General features: G+C 43.8%; 1 protein-coding gene across 2 annotated transcripts in view; it reads left to right on the top strand.

Annotated features, from left to right (window-relative positions):
• LOC111871092 (Down syndrome cell adhesion molecule-like protein Dscam2) overlaps window positions 1-20,805 on the top strand; it is a 244,320-nt gene that overhangs the window by 20,273 nt on the left and 203,242 nt on the right. For both annotated transcript variants that reach the window (XM_023863883.2, XM_033754105.1), the window contains exon 2: window positions 4,208-4,534. In XM_023863883.2, the coding sequence (XP_023719651.1) occupies window positions 4,208-4,534 (327 nt within the window). The remainder of the gene's footprint in view (window positions 1-4,207; window positions 4,535-20,805) is intronic.

The following is a 20,805-nucleotide window of genomic DNA, read 5'->3' as shown; positions in this document are numbered from 1 at the left end:
AGGTTCCCGAATATATTTTTACCTTTACCACTATTCGATGACACAGCGGAGAACAATATGAAATTGGTCATCAGGAACTTGAATTCAGAAGATTATAATATTCGATAAATAATATCTTTACTTGAATAAGTTTATTATACAAGAACCCGTACGAAAACGCATGCATTTCTAGTCTACAATTTAAGTCTATGAGACGTGAAAGTTCATGTAGCACACAACTGGGGCTTTTACTTCAATGCTTCCCTTTAGTATTATAATTTGGAACTGTGTCTCTGTGCATATATTGCGATATCCTGTAATTCCGCACAGTTTCAACAGGACGTTATGCAGACGAAATGCAAATATGCAAATGCTGGTTTGTAATATCCTGGCAGAAGCCCAATGCGTATGCTCCAGCATATTTCTGTATTAATCCTGAATTCTGAAAAAGTTTTCCCTTGCCTCACTTCTCTAAATCTTGCATCTAATTCTTCTCCTAAGGGATGTAGAAGGAGATGCTTTATCGCCACTCCTTTTCAACTTTGCTTTAGAATATGCCATTACGAAGGTCCAGGGAAACCAGGCGAGACTGAAATTAAACGGGACACATCAGCTGTTCGCATATGCTGGTGACGTGAATCTACTGGGTGATAATGTAGATACCATAAAGGAAAACACACAAACTTTAATGGACGCAAGTAAAGAAGTTGGTCTAGAAGTAAACGCAGAGAAAACTACGAGTAAATATTTTCTGTCTCGTCACCAAAATGCAGGGCAAAATCGTGACATAAAGATAGGAAACAGATCTTCTGAAAATGTGGCACAATTCGGATATTTGGGAACAACAATAACAGATCGAAACCTGATTCGGGAGGAAATTAAGAAGAGATTGAACTCGGGTAATGCTTGCTGCCATTCAGTCCAGAACCTTTTGTCTTCTCGTCTGCTGTCCAAAAACATGCAAATTAGAATATACAAAACTATAATTTTGCCTGTGGTTCTGTATGAGCGTGAAATTTTGTCTCTGACATTAAGGGAGGAACATAGAATGATGGTGTTTGAGAACAGGGTGTTGAGAATATTTGGACCGAAGAGAGATGAAGTGACTGGAGGTTGGAGAAAACTGCATAATGAGGAGCTTCATAACTTGTACTCTTCTCCAAGTATAATTAGAATGAACAAGTCAAGGAGTATGAGATGGGCAGGACATGTAGCACGAATGGAGGAGACGAGGAATGCATGCAGGATATTGGTGGGAAATCCAGAAGGAAAGAGACCACTAGGAAGACCAAGACGTAGGAGTGTGAAGAATATTAAAATGGATCTTAGAGAGATAGGATGGGATGGTTTGGATTGGATTGATCTGGCTCAGGATATGGACCAGTGGAGGGCTCTTGCGAACACGTTAATAAACCTTCGGGTTCCATAAAATGCTGGGAAATTCTTGAGTAGCTGCAGAATTGGCGGCTCCTCAAGAAGGGCTGAGCTCTATAAGTAAGTAAGTAAGGAAGTAAGGGATGTAGACCGAACGCTATAAATGCTGATTAACATAGAATGGATAGAAGTCGCTCGCCATTACTGAATATTGGGCGAAAGGTTTGTGTTTTGTCTCCTAAGCCGACTTAACCCTCGGTTTTCTTCTGAATCACATCAATTTGCTTTTTATTGCTAGTGGGGTGGGACTAAGTCCCTCGTACTGCGGCCACTTCTGGCCTATTGTACCAGCCCCAGATGATAGGTGAGGGTGATTGTGGAACAATTGGTGGAATGGAGATTGGTAGGGGGAACCGAAGTACTCGAAGAAAACATGCCCCAGCGCCCCTTTGTCCACCACAAATCCCACTTGACCAGACCCGGGATTGTACCCGGGCCGCTGCGGTGGGAAGCCAGCGACTAACCGCTTGAGCTATGGCGCGGGCCGAATCACATCAATAGATGCGGCCAAATGAATGTGACGTTTTCTTACTTCGTCAGTCACCTTTTCCTAATTTAATCCGGATTGGAGACTGGCATCTTCTGGGATGTGCACCCTATAGATCTTGTGAGAACTGACATTTTTGGGACCGTATCGCCTCCATTTTCAGGGTAGAAAACTCCGTGAAAATGGAGATGATACTTGGTTGCGAAACGTCAGTTCACACAAGATCTACACGGCGCCATATCCCAAAAGACGGAATTCTTCATAGTCAACTCCGTGAAAACCTGAAATCTTACTTAATCCGGATTTATCGACAATTTTTCTACTTCAGCAGAATAGATGTATTACAGATATCGTCATCTTTTGCCTTAAAGGAAGAACATAGATTGAACATTTTTCAGAATGGAGCACAAAGGAAAACGTCTTGACTTGAGGTAAAGAGAGGGAGGGAGAAGCAGCAAGAGCGCCGAGAAACTACACAGCGAGGAACTTTGTATTTATACCTACCTATCTGTGGCTGTACAGCACTTTATTGGGCCTTAGCCGCTTTTTCAATATCTTGATCTTTTTTTCAAAGTCGCCGGGACTCCTTGGACGGGGTTGCGGATGGAGGAGACAACCTCCAGACATGGAGGGTAGCTGCGAATATATCGAATAAGCAGTCACGGACAGCCGGCAAAGGGTTGTCCTCCAGCTTGGGGGTTGGGCATGGGGCTAACAACTCCTCACCTTAAAAATAAGCTTTATACGAAATGTTACAAAGGGCTTCTGACCTGGACGGATTTCTTTTTTGGATAAACAACCTAAACTAAGAAAATGGACATCAGATATGGTGCTTGGAATGTAAGAAATCTGTATACGGCAGGTTTGCTCATGACAGTTGTGAAAGAAATATCAGAATATAGGTTACATTTAGTGGGAATATAAGAGGTCAGATGGAACAGAGGTGGCACCAATACGTAGGAGGGTGGATAATGTTAAAATGGATTTTAGAGAGATAGGATGGAGGGATGGAGTGGAATAGACTGGATTGATCTGGCTCATGATAGGAACTAGTGGAGGGTTCTTGTGAACACGGTAATGAACTTTCAGGTTACATAAACTGCTAGGAAGTTCTTGAGTAGCTGCACAACTGGCGGCTTCTGAAGAAGGGCTCACCTCAGTGAAGTTAGTACCTCAAATATAAGGCACTCCCGTTTCCTTCAATGCTCACTGCTCATCCTCCCATTCCTTATGGAGATGAAGATGCCCCTAATTCAGGACAGCAGGTTCTTGGAAGTTCAGGATTGCATGTTCTAAGTCAATACAAACAGAAATAGTGGTGACGAAGCACTTCCGGTATCACCTGCAGAAGTACGGGCTACAGTTTACCTGTACATCCCACTTGTGCACATGGTAACATTTTTCTTATGCCATTGAAATTACGATTTCATGGGATGTGACACCGTGTAGACTGATAGAAGGGTAACGAGGTTTCGAAGAAACCTGCAGCAAATACCTCCGAAACATTAGGATCTACCAGACAACCGAACCCATCTACCTAGTAGATCGTAATTTCAGATACGAAATTTGCTATTCATATTATCAAGATAGTAAGAGCCGGTGTTGCTCAGTCGGTATAGCGACTGGATACGGGCTGGTCGGCCGAGTAGTCGGAATTCGAGTCCCGGTATGGGTAATATTTTTTTTTTCATCAACGTCGTCCAGACCGGTTGTGGGCCCCATCCAGCCTCCTAGCCAATGTTACCGGAGGGGTATTTCCCGGTGGGTAAAGCGGCCGAGGTCAAGAATACGTGGATCTATACATCTACTCCCCCATATAGTTTCATATCGTAGTGATTAGTTAACTAAGCACGGGAACAACTTTTTTCCTCTTTTGGTGCTACAGCCCCAATTTGGGCCTTGGCCTACCTCCATGAAACTCTACGTTTCACTTCGGTTTACTAAATCTTACGTATTCAGTAGGACTCCTTGGGCGGGTGATCAGCTCGTCGCAAGGCCTCTACCTGCACACAAACACTGAACATCCATGCCCTTAGTGGACTTCGAACCCACGATTCCGGCTACCGAGCGAGCTAAGACATTGCATGCCTTAAAGCGCTCGGCTACCGTGACCATACTGCTAATGTGCAGAAGAACATTTGGAAAATCATGAAGTGACAAGTTTCGTTTTGTGGGTATGTCTGGAATTAGAATGACTGGGTATTGATTTCAGTATAAGACAATTAGCAGGATGCAGTGCTGTGAGAAAGAGCACTTCCAGAGATGTATGCTAATTGGAATCTGATAAGTGGCCCTCTGGTTTCCTAGGAACATCTGGCTATCTGGCCGACGTGCGAGGACCCCGCTTCATTCTGGAGCCCCCCTCGCAGCTCGTGTTCTCAAACTCAAGTGGTGGGAGGGCTGACTGCGTTGCCGAGGGCTCCCCAGATCCTAGAGTTGAGTGGGTTCTGAGTAGCGACGGTTCACCGGTTGGTCCAGTGCCGGGAGCTCGCGTCGTTATGGTCAACGGGAGTCTCGTCTTCCCTCCGTTTCCTGAGGACCATTTCCGACCGGATGTGCACAGTGCCACATATCGCTGTGCCGCCAGCAACTCAGCGGGCCGTGTGTTGTCGCTGGACGTTCAGGTCAGAGCAGGTAAGTGAATTCCTTCTTATAGAGTTTAATGAAGTGCGCAAGGGGCGGAGAGAAGGCATATGGCTCGTCCTCCACTCCCCTATCTTCTGCTCACTCGTATATAGGTGATAGCATTCGCTACGGACATCCGGTTTCGGCTAGCTCCATGAAAGTGCTGAGTTAAGTTAATTCAAAGCGGGTGAAAAGTCCTGGAGGGGGTTGTTTGATGTAAGGTTGGGTAAGTATTGAAGTACAGCCCGGTACAATGATGGGGATCGTAGGGATTCCCTTGGAGGGGGTCCCTCTTCAGTTTAAGTTCCTTACGACAGTTTTCTTTTTTGGTTCCTTTCATTTTGGTCCCACGAGTCATGGGGATTTAAAAGGTCATCACCTGCAGCGCCCTGTACGGGTGGAAGGCATAAATACAACGGGGTGCTGCCTGGTGCCCCGACGGAATCGTTCAAGACACTGGCTAATTACCACCCCCGTGCCATGCGGCCCTCAGCACGATGCCTCACACCATGGCTTAGGTGGTTTGGTCCTGTAGTAAATGAAACCCTCACAAGCCTCCAGGACCAAGAGTGCCTGTTCGGGAGGAGAAGGGTATCCCAGATGATTAAAGGGAGTGCGATACCGGCTATAGTGAGTGCCTCGTAACTTTAGTCACGCGGAAAGGTAAACGCTGGTGTGGAGCACACGATGCTATACGCTTGCTGTGGTGACGTTCAGAGCTACTCCCCGAGCGGAAAACTTTGCCTACAAAGACCAACTAACAGGCAACACAATGTACTATACACCTGACCACACTCTGTAATGCTGCATTCCAAACTGGTAGTACCCACGCTGACGTAAGCTGATAAGACTGCCCCCCAGCTCCGCGAGAGATGGTACGACCCCTGTACCACGGCTAGAGTTTCGGGGAACTAACAGTCATGAGGTTGCGACCAGGGAAACCTGCATGAGAGAGTCGTCCCTGGGGGTGGCCTATGAGCTCCCCCATTCCCCCCCCCCCACATGGGTTGGTCAAACCGTTCTAGAGTGTTGAGCTCGAAGGCTTGCGGCACATTATCGGTACTGTAGGGAGACAGCTCAAGTAGCCGAAGCTGCCCCCATTGGAGTGCTCTCCCGCATTCGTCCCGGGTACACAGTAGTGATACCCAAGGGTCATTATGCCGCCGCGTGGGAGGCTCCGGTCGTAATGCCATTGCCCTTTATGGGAGCTTAGCCGCTAGTCATACTAGTCCAGACCCCGAGACTGTCGTTGCCCAGCGGGACCACGAGGAGGTGTCCCAAAGCTGTGGCCCAACGCATCCCTGGTCCATGATGAGTCCCCACCAAAGACACAGCCGTAGTTCGGCCAACCTCATGGAGGATGGCGTCGTTACTACCTGCAACATGCGACCTAAGAAAGTCACAGTTACTCCCGCCAAGCTAGTAGTTGCTCAAAATATTATACTTCAGCATTCTTTTGCATTGATATGTCACGCGTTCATTCATTTCCGTCTCTAATGCAACACAATATCTCATTTATTTTAAAATGTCATTAAAATCACATTTAATTTCAACATGTTTCAGCCTTACAATTGTTCACTATTTGAAACAGCCGCACTGCATTAGTTTCCATGTCTGTGCACCCCATGTTATTGCGCACCCTTGTTCGCACTAAAATGTGTCCAGTTGGAATGAATACTCTCTTCGCTTTGCGTTGCTTTCATTTCCCGGTGTTCTCACTAGTTGGCCGGCCGTGTATACACATTTCAGTGCGAAGAGGATGTGCAGTAACACAGGGTGCACAGACATGCGAAGAGTGCGGCTGTTTCAATGAGTGAACAGTTGCAAGAAGATGGTCTTGTAAGACCGAAATATGTTGCAATAAAATGTAATTTTACTAACATTTTAAAATAAAGAGATATTATGCTACATTAGAGATGGAAATGAGCGAACGAGTAATAATTGCTCATTTATAAAAAAAGGCAATTAATTTTATGAAATTCGAAGGCTGTTAACGGCGTTCACGAGAATCCAGTACCGGTCTTTAGTAGAATGCTGCAGCTCCGGGTGACCAGGATAAGGATGACACGCACATGGAATTAAGTTGTTAACGCTGTACTGCACTATAACCGACAAGCCGTAAATTAAAGTTTGCATTGTTTCATTTTACGTGTCTGAAATTTAGTCAGATTTTTTTCATAAATATTCTCGTAAATCTCAACAGTCAGGAGGCTGCGTAGGAGAGGGAGAATGCGAGTCACTTTATATAAGCCTGACTTCATCTCTAGTCCACCATAATTAAGGTGATGGTAGCGTGGAAAATGGAACAAGTCAGCATTATCGTGCAGCTTTTAGGTCGGTTTGTTGAAGACGTAACATGTAGAAATCTGCAGTACGTACACGACAATGGAATACATTAAAGAGAAGGCTCAGTAAGTCTAAGACCGTTCCCACCGCAGGTAATTATTTTTACATGTTCTTTATGCCGTTAGACATTATAATAAGAATAGGACCCGCACAGTCGGTGTAGACATTGGCTGGACAATAGAAAGTCGCAGTTCAGGTCGCTGTAGGATCTATCATTTTCTCCGCAGCGTTCAGTTCGGCTCTGGGTCCCACCCAGCCTCCTGTCAAATGAGTACCGGGGGCCCTTTCTCCGGTAGTAAAGCAGCCTGAGCGTCAAACTGACAGATCAGCTCCAACTAGTGCCGAGGTCAAGAAAACTTGGATCTATACAGCCGCATGAAGTAGTTAAGCACAGGCAAAACGTTACCTTTTTTACCTTATACGGTCTGTATCATCGCAAACATAATGTTGTAATGTTTTGAAGAGCTTAATTCCCCAATACCTGGGCCCAGGAGAGATTGAGTAACGTCAAGAGTCAGGGAGTCACACAATTACACAACTCACAGAAGTGCAGGAGCACTCATCACCAATTCAAGGCGGGCGGGACGGTCGGCTCATGCTTACCACGCATTATAGATGTATAGGTCCACTCATTCTCATCCTCTGTCCCAAGAGGAAGGTAGTGGCCAGCTTCACGCCCGGCCGCTTTATCGTCATGGAAGGAGCCCCCGGAATCCATTGGATAAACTGGGCCAGCCCTTGAGCCAATGTGAACGTTTTGGAGAAGACAAAAATGTCTTTAGTTACTATAGGATTCTGACGATGGTATAACAGACAGAGATATTGGGTTTTCGGACTTTATCCATCGTCCTGGTTTTTAAGATAACTAAGAAAAATACGACGTTTCGGAAACTGGATCTGTTTCCGTCCTCAGGTGAGGGAAAACACCTATTCTGTTGGGTCCCTTAGAAAGAGCCACTGGTCCAGTGATTGAGGTTAGCTTTCTAAGGGACCCAACAAAATAGGTGTCTTCCCTCATCTGAANTGAGGACGGAAACAGATCCAGTTTCCGAAAGGTCGTGTTTTTCTTAGTTATCTTAAAAACCAGGACGATGGATAAAGTCCGAAAACCCAATATCCCAAAAATGTCTCCCTTCTGTCGGGAACAAACCCCCGGATTCCTGCGTTCAGCCACTTAGCCTGGAGCTATACCAACTTAGCTATCGTGGCTCCTGTTACATGCATAAGAAATTCGTAAAATGTTTTGAGTGGAGAGCCTGAAATAAGTTCTGAACTGGGAGAATTAGGAGCATATTGGTCTATCGACAAGATATTAAGACGAAACTTAAAGAAACTTGGTGCGTGAGTGCTGACTGGATTAATCGACTGAGGGCAGGGGTCGGTGTCAGGCTCTTGCGAACGAGGCAATGAAGCATCTGGTTCCATAGAAAGAGAGAAAAATCTTGTTTAAGTATCAGATTCCCAGGCAAGACTCTGTTCCATGAAATTAGTATTACACTTAACATAACGCAGCAGTTCTCTTATTACAGTTTTCCACATTAGGTACATCTATGTTAATGTTTTGGGTCTCCTTTATTATTTTGAAGTTTATAACATAAGTATCGCTGGTATATATTAATATGGGACAAACAGAATTATGTGTAATGGTATCGTATATCACGATACACTGTACACAACCCTTTGTTACATCTGCCTTATCACTGCGTACAGTGTACTATGTACTGTATCTATGCATGAAATTCGCTGTCGAAATCAATAGCTGCCACATAAAAGCTGTCAGGCACGCTAGTGTCTTATAATTGTGTAATATCTCATTGTACTGTCACTTTGTGAGACTGGAAGCAGAACACGGAGGCAATTTCTTGGAAGGCGAATACTTGAAAATCGTCGGAGTTGGGCAGATGCCACTTAGAAGCCTGAAGTTCGTCTAAGTGATATTTAAAATTCACTTTCATATCCTGAAGGTGGAAGCAGCACATTCCCCTTAACCATTCGTAAACGTCTACCAGTTAAAACGACGTCAGGTTCCAGAAGATTATGAGCTTCACGCATTGAAATTTAGCTCCTACATCCTGTGTAGCGGGCCACGCGGTAGAAAAGTTAGTTGAGGCACTATGCTACAAGCCGGAAGGTGACGGTTTCGATTCCCGATGAGGTTACTGGATTTTTGAATTGGCCTAATCCTTCCAGTCACACTATGACCCTGGGAGTTCACTCAGCCTCTAACAGAAATGAGTGCCAGGAATCTTCCTGGGGGGTAAAGGGCGGCTGGCACGTAAGGCTGACTGCCTTATCGCCATCTGTTAGCCGACTGTCAAGAAAATGTGAGAGCCACGACGTCTCACAATCCTACGGGTCTCCACAGCCTGTTACAGGGTTAGTTCACGTTTTACATTTATCTTGTGTAACTGTCCCTGAAAAAAAAATATTATCACTCAGCTAATGAAGAAATTAACCTTCTTTTAGAAAACGCTAAGGCTTATTGCCATCTTTACACGAGCCCACCAGTAGCCTCTGTCCTGAGCCAGATGAATCCAATCTGTAACCTCACAACATTTTTTTTTATTTACATAATTTTAGCAATCAGAATTACATTTGATTCTATAAGCTAATTTGCTGTATTATTATTCGTGACGTGGAGAGGGCTTATCCAGAGATAAGCATTAAATATATATGTGAGAAGTACTAGCCCTTTTCTTGACATTTCTTTTAACATTATTGGAGTCACTTCGTCAAGGAACATTCCTTGTGTTATTTTGAAAGGTGATCTTAGGTGTAGCATCTTGAGTTGCCTGTTTTATACTGCTGATTAGAGTGGTTAGTTCTTATAATATCCATTTTTATAACATTCTCCCATCTGCGCCTGAGTCGTCGCAGATTTTTCTTCCATGAAATAATAAAAGTACAAAAACATGGCAACCGTGTACACTGTTTACTCCCGTGCAAAATAGGAGCAGTTTTGGTAAGAGAAAACTGCCTCAAATTTACACTGTTTTCTATCACAATTAATGGTCTAGAAGACTAGCAGTTGATTCATTCTTCAGGGACTGTTCTAGAGTCTGTACCTCTCCCGAAATGAATGAGAGGCTCGCCACAAGCAATTAGCCGGTTCGATGAACACTTTACGTGCAATCCAGTGAGTGACAGACCAGCAGAAGCGTTACATACTGTTGTAGTGGACGATGAATTTGGCTGGTGTCTAAACGTACATTACATTATACGTCACATGGAAGGAAACAGAGCCCGCAGATGTGGGCCGCTGTGTTGTCTGCTCTAATACATCGCCAATTGTAACAGTTCGCGCTGTTGATGTATATGTGTGTTCATTTGATACCAAAGCTTCTGGGACCTTAAACTGCGCAGTTTAGTGCATTCTCACCGACGGTCAGCAGACAATGAACAGAATCGTGAAATAAAGACCGCGAATCATTCGTAAACGTGAATACTCAGATGGTTTAGAAGGATAGTAAGAAGTGAAAATTGTTTTCAAAACATGAAAATTATATTCGGGGAATATTTGCTGGTATTCACTTCAGAAACTGGTCACAGTAGCCGAGCGGTCTAAGGCATATACTGTCTTCGCTCGCTTGGAAACAGGGATCGTGGGTTCGAATCCCACTCAGGGCATGGATGTTTAGTCTGTGTGTATGCGTCTTTCTGTGTCTGTGTACAGGCCTTGCGACGAGCTGATCACCCGCCCAAGGAGTCCTACCGAAAGTGTAAGATCTGGAAAAACCGAAGTAAACGGAGAAGTTCATGGAGGTAGGCCTAGGCCCACTGGGACTGTAGTGCCAAGGAAAAAAAAATCACTTCAGAATCTTTTCGTCTCTCCTTCCATCTAACACCATAAAACTTCCATTTTGCCAGTGAAACGTGCTCTGTGGCATCAGGGGAATTATCTACTTTGTGAAAGTATGAAAGCATAGTGCTGAGGAGAATATTTGAAACCAAGAGAGAGGAAGGTACGAACAGATGAACATAATTGTATATCGAGGAGCTTCATAATCTGTACTCATCGCCAAATATCGTTACGGCGATTAAATCACAGAAGATGGGGTATGAAGCACATGTATAACTCACGGGGGATGGCAAATGGATACAGTATTGTAACGGATTTGATGAACGCGTTGCCAGGCAACAGCTCTGTAAACACGGTCCAACAAGCAGCAGTAGAGGAGGCCATGTTTTCCGTGCCCGCGGTGACGTCACGCAGCGGTGGGTGATGGTCAGTGACGTGTGTTTCCAGACGGTCAGACTGACTGACCGTCAGTCGAAATATAACTTTGACTTTGAGGTTCCGTTCTCGGTAGGAGATAGCGACCGGAAATTTGTAGTCGAAGAAGAGTAAAAGAAGTCAGCCTGTGAAGATTTAACTTTTTGATTTGAAGGCATTTTGCGTGCGACAGTGATTTTGGGAGTGTGTGATCATCATCATAAGTAATCTGTCAGACGACAGGTCCACAGTCTCTTCCAAAACAATTCCTCCACTTAATGCGATCGAGAGCTTTCTCCTTCAAATGACAGCATCCTCTTCTGTCCCCAAGGTCATCCAGCATCTTCTTACGTCTTCTTCCTCGTCATCTTGTCACTTCTATCCGCCCCTCTATCTTTCCTTCAATAACTTCTTTTAGAAGGCAGTTACTGCGTAAGATANCTGGTAAAAAGATTCTTCTTCTTGCTAAATGCAGCTTTTGCCATGGCAATCCTGGATTTAATTTCACTAGTACACCTTCCATCATCTGTTAACAAGCTACCCAAATATTTAAAACATTTCACATTCTCCAGTTGTTTTTGGTCTATCTTTCTTGTGACTGGGGTTGGTTGTCTCGAAATTTTCATTACTTTTGTTTTCTCCACATTCATTGTGTGTGATATAATGAGATTTTTATATTTCCTGTGTTATAAATCCGGGGGGGGGGGTTCTATGCTTATGAGAGAAGTGAATGCAATGTCAGAAGTAGTCCAAGGGCAGTTACGAGTCAGTCATAAGCTGGAGGAGTGAGCCCAGAAGAACTCTTAGTTCCGAGCTTCCAGAGTCATTGAGGACAAAATAGAAGAAGACTTCAAAGTGAGTTGAAGTGCTAATTTCCGTGTTGAGATCTGTTGCTAGGAGACAACAAGTGGAAACAGAATCCTAGTGCAGGTGCAGCGATGGACTGCAATATGTGTAAATCAGCGATAGCGCTGTTGTTTAAGTGTGGTTAAGAGAACGTGTAGCCAAGGTGTCAATAAATCCGACCATCAGATCCAGAACCCGTTATTTTCGTCACGCGTACCACCCCACACGTGACAATATTTTACTCGAAAGAAGTGAGAAGAAGCTATCACTTGGGATGTTATTTGTATACCCGGAGACAATATTAAAATGTAGGATATAAGGTTCTCACAGCGGTGGTTATTCTTCTGTGATATAGAGCCGTGAAGTCCTGCAAGAGTGAGCCGATATATAGAAGGATGGTCTCCATCTTTATAATTGAAGAATAACGTGCCTTACGAAGTAAGGTAAACTTATTTTGAAAATAAGAGCATGGAAATGAGGTTTATGCATATTGCGTTTCTTAATTTCTGTGTTTTAGGTGGGCCAAGTCTGAATGTAATACTTATTTCAAACATGTAATTTGCATTTTTCAGATACAGGGTAAATAGACGTTCCATACGTCTTTGATATATTCGTAGAATGAAAATTGTTCTATTTCAGAATTACTGATTTTTCGGACTTTGACCGTTGTCCCGTATTCGAAAAACTAGAAAACACGTTTCGGAATCTGGATCTGTTTTCATCCTCAGGTGGGGGGAGACACGTACTCTGTTGGGTCCCGTAATTACTGGACAACTCATATCAGATTCACCATGGCCATTTACTCGTAAATATCAGAGACCAGGCTGTCGAAGGCAGATAACAGGAAAAAAATGCAATAAAAATTGTGATAAAACACACACATTCGTGAAAATAGGATAGAAAGGGACATAGATATTTATGCTACAAATCAAGTACATGAACACCAATGCATAGGATTAAACGGAGAATTTGTGAAAATATAATGCCAGCCATTAACGCCATCTGTGGAGTAAAACCTGAACACTCGAAACTAAAGTCGTGTAGAAACCCATGAAGAATCTGTCACGCCGTACAGACTTTCTCTGGTTCAGTAACCTCATTGCTGATAAGGGGGATCCAGGTGTGAGAAATGTCCAAACTGGGTTGGTTAAGCTGCCACATGGGCCGGTTCATTGTATTTCCTATTCTTCCTGTTGCTTTCAATTTCAATTTCCTAGCTTCATCCCAGCCTACCCTATGTCCATCTTCATAAGCATGTGGGGATAATGTTAATTTTTCTGGAAGACCCTCTTGAGATTGTGCGTATGAACACGGAGCCGCAGGCTAGAGGTCTGCCTGTTTCGCCAGTGTAGCTTCTGCCATTCATAAGGAATATCATAGACTCAATGTTCCATCTGTTGCGGGTGACTTCCCGGCCTAATTTTCAAGAGTGAACTCCTAAGAGTGTGTTCAGTTTTGAAGATCGTCCTATGTTACGTCCTCGTATATCGATTCCCTACAAGTTTGAACTTCTCTGAAAGACCTTTCACATATGGAATATACACAGGCTTTGGTGGCCAGTATTGTCTCCTTTCTGATGACCAGAAAATCCAGAAAGGGAATCTCACTGATTGACTCTTTTCCCATACTCAACTGGTTGGAAGGCATTAGACTATTGAGGTGACTGTAACCCCTCTGCACCATGAGGCCAGACCACAAATGTGTCATCAACGTACCGGAACCACAGCGATGGTTTGTAGTGTGTTGAGTCAAGAATGAGTTGATTAAAATACTCCTCGAAGATGTTGCTCAAATGGGTGAGAGGGAGCTTACCATCCATACCATCTTTCCACCTGAAAATAAGTGGTTCTGAAACAAACCTCCAGCAGGTCCATTATGGCTTCGACCTGCAAGACAGACCGTTCAGCCAGTGTGTCATCGTTTTGGAGCTTATTTCTGATGATTTGTAGGCTTCGTCGACTTATACATTGTATAAGGGGTGGGACTTCTTGGCCCTTGCACCGCGACCACAGTGATATATTGTGCCTATCGACTGATACATTAGTGAAAAGACCGACAACGTCAAAGCTAATCAGTGTATCAAGAGTTTTAAGGTTTACAGACTTCAACAAATGTACGAAATGGCCCTAATTTTTAATGAAGGATTCCAATTCTCCAGCAGGAGGACTCAATTTTTTATAAAGAAAACCGGCCAGGGCATTTTATTTTGCGCATTAATATAAAATATATAAAAAAAATAATATTTCAGAAACTGTTAAAATTAAAAATATGAAAATTGGTATTTTAGATCATATTTGCATGCTAAACAACTGGTATAAATTTCAAAGAAATACAGTGAAAACTGTAGATTTTTCACTTTTCACAGGTGCATTACCTTAAGTAATATACGTACAGAAATATTATCAAGTGTCAGTGAAATATACAGGATGATTCTAAATTATTGTCGGTATTTCCGTGGTCTTTAGTTTCTTAATCGGAAGCAATGAAGTAAAACAACTTACGGAATATGAAAGCAAAACTCAAACAATTTTTTACTTATAGAATCAATACTACAGAACGCTAAACAGCTCCAATGTACGTAAGATATCCAAACGGTACTCAATTTCCCTCCAGATGTTCACCAGCATTTGCGGTGTAATTGTTTCGATTGTAGCAACAGCACTACCAGTCTTCTGAAATTGTTTTAACCAACGTCGGATAGCATTATCTGAAGGTGGATCTTTTCCATATTGCGTTCTGTAACGACGTTGCTTTTCGATAACGGACTTAGTTTCGAAAGACCAAACTACGCATATTTTAAGGTACGACAACATATTTTCTCCAATATTAAAGCGGCGAGAACATCGTTGCCAAATAAAGCGCTTTGTATCCATATTCCAGAAGCAGTTTTATTTTATTCTTTCCGATTTGAAAATTATAGGCCACGGAAACCCCGACAATAATTTAGAATCATTCTGTATAATATGCCTAATGATGTGCCACAGTATAGGTGCAGGACTATGCAGAGCCATGGATGAGGAGGTGTCGAATTCAGAGATAATTTTTAAGTGAGTGTCACATAATATTCGTTCACCATTATAATGGAAGAACCTAGAAGGATTGTGTGGGGAATGTAAACAGATGGGCCCAGTAACTATTAGGAACAATGCAACTAAATCATTTGTTAGCGTCGGTCTGTCAGTCTGTCTGTACGCATAAGCCTAGAGGAATCCCAAAACTTGCCTGACACAAGAGCTAGTAAAAACTGGGTTTTTTTGGCTTTTTCCATCGTTCGGTACTATACACTGAAGAATGCCGGACGACGNGAAAAAAAAAAAAAAAAAAAAAAAAAAAAAAAAAAACAGTATTTCTCTAGAATCTAGAGAACAGAAAACACGACGTTACGGAAACTGGACAGTGACTGAGATTAGCTCTTTCTCAGGGGCCCAACTGAATAGGTGTCTTCTCCCCCCTTCACCTGAGGACGAAAACAGATCCAGTTTCCGAATCGTCGTGTTTTCTATTCTCTAGAATACCGGACGATGGAAAAAGTTCAAAAACGCAATAAGTCTGTATGTTATACACCATCGTCAGCACCCTTTAGAATTACAAGTGCTAGGCTTTATACGTAGTCTTCGAACGAATGTTACAAGGGGGTGGGGGGGGGCAGCCTTTTTGTTGAAAACATGTTCATCGACAGAAACTAAGCCTAAGTTGCTGAAAAGTGTACTGTATATTCTAAAGAGTGAATTCTTAAAATGTGAACGTTCAGATAAATGCAAAACCTTCCTCCTATATCCTTAAATATAAGCATTTGTGGGGGGAGATATATTTCAGTAGTGCGTGGCCCAAGCTGATCAGACGTTCACGAGCCGTGACTGCGGCGACCTCAACAGCGTGTAAGACAATATCTGCTGCTGACAGATAATTAAACACTACGTACGAAATAGTACAGAGGCCAAATGAAATCGATGACAGAATTGGTCTTCTGTTCACACGTCTTGGACATAAAATGCCGTCATCACTTCCTGTTATCCGACGTCATATCCCCCCTCCATTTTTTTGGTTGATTCTATCCTGCGCTACGCCCATGAACTTACGAATCAAGAGTCTGCGAAATTGTTCCCAGGATTCAGGGGCTTGTATCCGAGAAAAAATATGTTTCAGGAAAATAAATATGTACAGAAACGTGGCTCTGCTTGCTGTCTGCTTCATACGGGTTATTTGCTGGGCTTACTCTTAAACCCTGATGATAGAAGCATCATGTTCCTGCGAAACATCAGTTGACTCTCAACGGACTACACGACGTTACAATCCACCGCTGTGGAAGCCTCAAATCCTACATGATATTTGGAGTTTAAAAAACTAGTATGTGCTCCAGAAAGAAAATACATTGAGTCATATCGAGAGGCATTTGTTTCAGCCCCTTAAAGTACTGCAGCTGCCTGTACCTACTATATACACCACCTACTCAGTAACTTAAAATATTATGTGTATTTTTCCCACAGAATGTATTGACGTGCAAGATTCTTGAAATAAACAGCGATTACTTCCCTAAATGCCGATCATAATGTCCGTGAGGGCTAAGGCATGAACCGTCTCCGCTCGCTTGAACGCTGGGTTCGTGGGTTCAAATCCCACTCAAGGCATGCATGTTTGTCTGCGTTTATTCTGTTTGTGTTGTCCTGTGTAGGTGGCAGCCTTGCGACGGGCTGATTCTCCGTCGAAGGAGTCCTACCGACAGTCTAAGATTAAGAAACTGAAGTGAAGCTTTTCACGGATGTCCTATGCTCCAAGTTGGAGCCACAGGAATAGATAGATAGACAGACAGACAGATAGACTTCCGTAAACGTATTACCTGACTGGTTTTTATAATGATAATTCGGCATATTTGAGGTAGGAATCGAATTTCTAAATATTATTCAAATAAATTTCAAGCTTGATATGGTTTAAGCCACTGTCTGAGCTGCAGACGTCGAATAATAGCACACAAATGGCCTTGAATAGCGGCCGGAGGAAGAAGAAACAAAATGGCCGCACTTGCAAGTACCGGCTTCAAATTGAAATGGATACAGAGGAGAACTGGTATGAGATTCATGGCCGCTCTCGGTTTCAGTTTTCAAGTTCTGTTTTGCAGAGTTGAAGACCGGAAGAAGCTAGAGGAAATCTGGCGCTGTGTGTAAAGCACTTTCATCACATATCATTGTAAGATTGCTGCACCCTACTGTTAATCTAGAACCGCAAGGAAAATCGCCATTTCGGAGATACCGGTGAACCACAAGACCTTTCTTTCTTGAGGTTTTCTACTCGAAGTATTACGTACCCTCGAACTGTTTTAGACAAAATGTGTGTGTTGCAAACTACAAACTCGAACGTAAGCGCGTCAGCATTATATTGCCCAGAAACTACATGTTTGCAGCACACAGTACTTATTCTTTATTTAACGACCATATATAAGCAGTTCAGATTATTTAACGTCAAATTACGGGATTACTAGCTGGTCACAGTGGCCGCGCGGCCTAAGGCATAAACTGTCTTCGCCCGCTCGAACACTGGGGTCTTGGGTTCGAATCCCACTGAAGGCATGGATGTATAGGTTTCTTCTGTGTTTGTGTTGTCCTGTGCAGGTAGCGGCCTTGTGACGGGCTGATCCCCCGTCCAAGGAGTCCTACCGACTGTCTGTAAGATTAAAGAAACTGAAGTGAAACGAAGCGTTTCGCGGATGCGCTGTGCTCCAGAGGGAGTATCTCGAACACGAATGAATGGTAGGGTTACTAGTAAGCAAGGAATAGGAAAGGATTTTAAAATAATCGTTTAGTGTCATAATTTGGGGAACTTTCCAGGAATTTGCCTGGAGAGACTGAAGAATTCCAGTAAAATTTCAGTCAGTATAGCCCATCCCCGGCCAGTGCCAATTTCAGAGGGACCTCCTGCTTGTATCTACATTGTAAGGCATGAGGTCCCTTTGAGACCTGCCGGCCTGCATGGTGTTGTAACCCAGAATATGACAATCTTACTTTTCTGCTCTGCGAAAATGCAGCGCCCTGCTAAAATGTTGTCAAGTTGCGTCTACCCAGAGTTGAGCCGGATTCAACAGGAGCAATTTGCAAGCAAATGGAACCCAATCACTGTTCAGTGTGTTCGACCGAGTTGTTCATGAGTTCTCTGCGAAAGGGATATGGCAATACTATGCTACAAGCCAGAAGGTCGCGGGTTCAAATCCCGATGACGTCATTGGATTTTTCAATTTACCTAAACCTTCCAGCAGTATTAAGGCCCTGTGGTCGACTCAGCCTCTAACAGAAATGAGTACCAGGAATCTTCCTGGGGGTTAAATGGCGGCCGGCGCGTAAGGCTGGCAACCTCACCGCCATCTGTAAGCCGAATGTCAGAAAATGTGGGAGCCTCGATGTTTCACGCCCCTATGGGTCTTCGCGGCCTCTCATAAGGATAGCTTTACCTTTATGTATACCTGTATTCATGAAATAAGAAAACGGAAGGCTAATTGGATTGGTCATGTTTTACGCAGAAACTGCCTTCTAAAAGAAGCTATCGAAGGAAAGATAGATGGGCGGATAGAAGTGACAAGAAGACGAGGAAGAAGACGTAAGAAGATGCTGGATGACCTTGGGGACAGAAGAGGATACTGTCATTTGAAGGAGAAAGCTCTAGATCGCATAAAGTGGAGGAATTGTTTTGAAAGAGACTGTGGACCTGTCGTCTTGACAGATTACTGATGATGATGATGATACCTGTATTATACAGTATAGGTCTTAGTGGCCTCCATTCCTTCGCCCAAAACAGTCCGCGAAGAAGTTTCGTTTGCAAAATCCTTGCAGTATGAGGTCAATAAATATACACAGCTAACAAGTAGACGCAACGAATTTGTATACATGTTTGTTCCCCCATTGGGTGAGACTGAGTCCACTTGGCACTGCGGCAAATGTTTGACTTCTTGACTGTGAGAGCCAATTGGCAAGGAAAACCGCAGTACTTGTAGAAAACTTGCCACTTCGTCCACCACAAATCAGACATGAGCTGATCCGGACTGGAACCCGGGCCGCCGCGCTGGGAAGCCGGCGACTAACCGCTATTCCTGTAACAGGCCGTGAAGGCCCATAGGGTTGTGAGACGTTGAGATTTCCACATTTTCTAGACAATACGCTCATAGATGGCAGTAAGGTTGTTAGCCTTACGCGCCGGCCACCTTTTACCACCAAGAACATCCCAAGAAGATTCCTGGTACTCATTTCTGTTAGAGGCTGAGTCGACCCCAGAGCCATAGTGCGGCCGGAAGGATTAGGTCAATTGAAAAAAATCCAATAACCTGATCGGGACTTGAACCCGCGACCTTCCGGCTTGTAGCATAGTGCCTCAACAAACTACGCTACCTCGTGCCCCCACCTGAGCTACGGCAGAGGCATACAAATTGTTACTACAGAGCTGAGAGATTCGTACAGACATACATTACACATGGTTCAGAATGGCGAAGAAAAGAGATTCAGACAGACGTCGCAAGAAATGAACGATACAAATAACAATGATAATAAAAGAGAAGATATGACAGAAATGCACAGTACCTCTACAGACATGGCAGTATTTGAAACAAACTCTATCATAGCTTCCTGCAATGGGCGACGAATATGAACAGAACTTCCATCCTAGCTGTGCAGTCTGCAGACTTGCTTCCAGATGCTCGCAGCAGAACGAGAAACAGAACGGGACGAACCCTGCCGATAATGCAGAGCGCAGCAACTAAACCCTTGGGCGGCTCCAATCTGCAGTGCAGTAGTGTGAGGGCTGCACTAACATTGCTGTCAGTATAATTACGGTGCTACTACTAATGCTTGCAAATATGTACGAGTATACTGTGAGGAAAGCTTTACCTCCGTCTTCAGGACCACAATGTTTGCTTCTCACTTCTTGCTTTCGAATTGTGCAGGAGAGATGAGTCTGGCACAGCATGCAACTTGTATCGAAGGTTTTGGTAGGATAACTGATGGAAAGAGACCAATAAGAAGACGTAGATGTAGATAGCAGGATGATGTTAAAGCGGATATTAGAGATGTAAGATGGCGGTGGGGAATGGATTCATCTGACTCAGGATAGGGACAGTGTCGAGCAACTCTTGGCTTCTGAAGAAGGACTCGGCTTCATGGAGTGAGTCAGTCAGTTAATACAGTGTTTCCGTAAGCCTTGCGATTTTGGAAATAATAAAACAGTACTGATTATTGTTTGGGGCCTACCCAGCCACCTATCCAGTGAGCATTGGGCTCTGTTTGCCCATGGGTAAATCGGCCTGGGCGTGAAGCTGACTGCTCACCAACTACTGCCGAGGTCAAGATTGGTGGAACTATACATCCACTTCCCCATACGCCTTCATGGCGTAGTACTTAGTTAAGCACACGGACAACTTTTGGTTACTTCTTTAGCCTTACTTACTTACTTACTTACTTAGTTACTTACTTTCTTACTTACTTAATCATGGAGCTGAGCCCTTCTGGAAGAGCCACCAATTCTGCAGCTACTCAAGAATTTCCCAGCATTTTATGGAACCCGAATGTTCATTACCGTGTTCACAAGAGCACCCCACTCGTCCCTATCCTGAGCCAGATCAAACCAATCCATACCATCCCATCCTATTTCTCCAAGATTTATTCTAATATTGTCCACCCACCTGCGCCTTGGTCTTCCCTGTAGTCTCCTTCCTTCTGGCTTTCCCACCAATATCCTATATGCATTCCTCTTCTGCCCAATTCATACTACATGCCTTGCCCGTCTCAACCTCCTTGACCTGATCATTCTAATTATACTTGGAGAAGAGTACAAGTTATGAAGCTCCTCATTATGCAGTTTCTCCAACCTCCTGTCACTTCATCTCTCTTCGGTCCAAATA

The sequence above is a fragment of the Cryptotermes secundus genome, unplaced genomic scaffold (assembly GCF_002891405.2).
Source record: "Cryptotermes secundus unplaced genomic scaffold, Csec_1.0 scaffold188, whole genome shotgun sequence".
Lineage (NCBI taxonomy): Eukaryota > Metazoa > Arthropoda > Insecta > Blattodea > Kalotermitidae > Cryptotermes > Cryptotermes secundus.
This window is presented reverse-complemented; position numbering and strand designations above follow the sequence as displayed.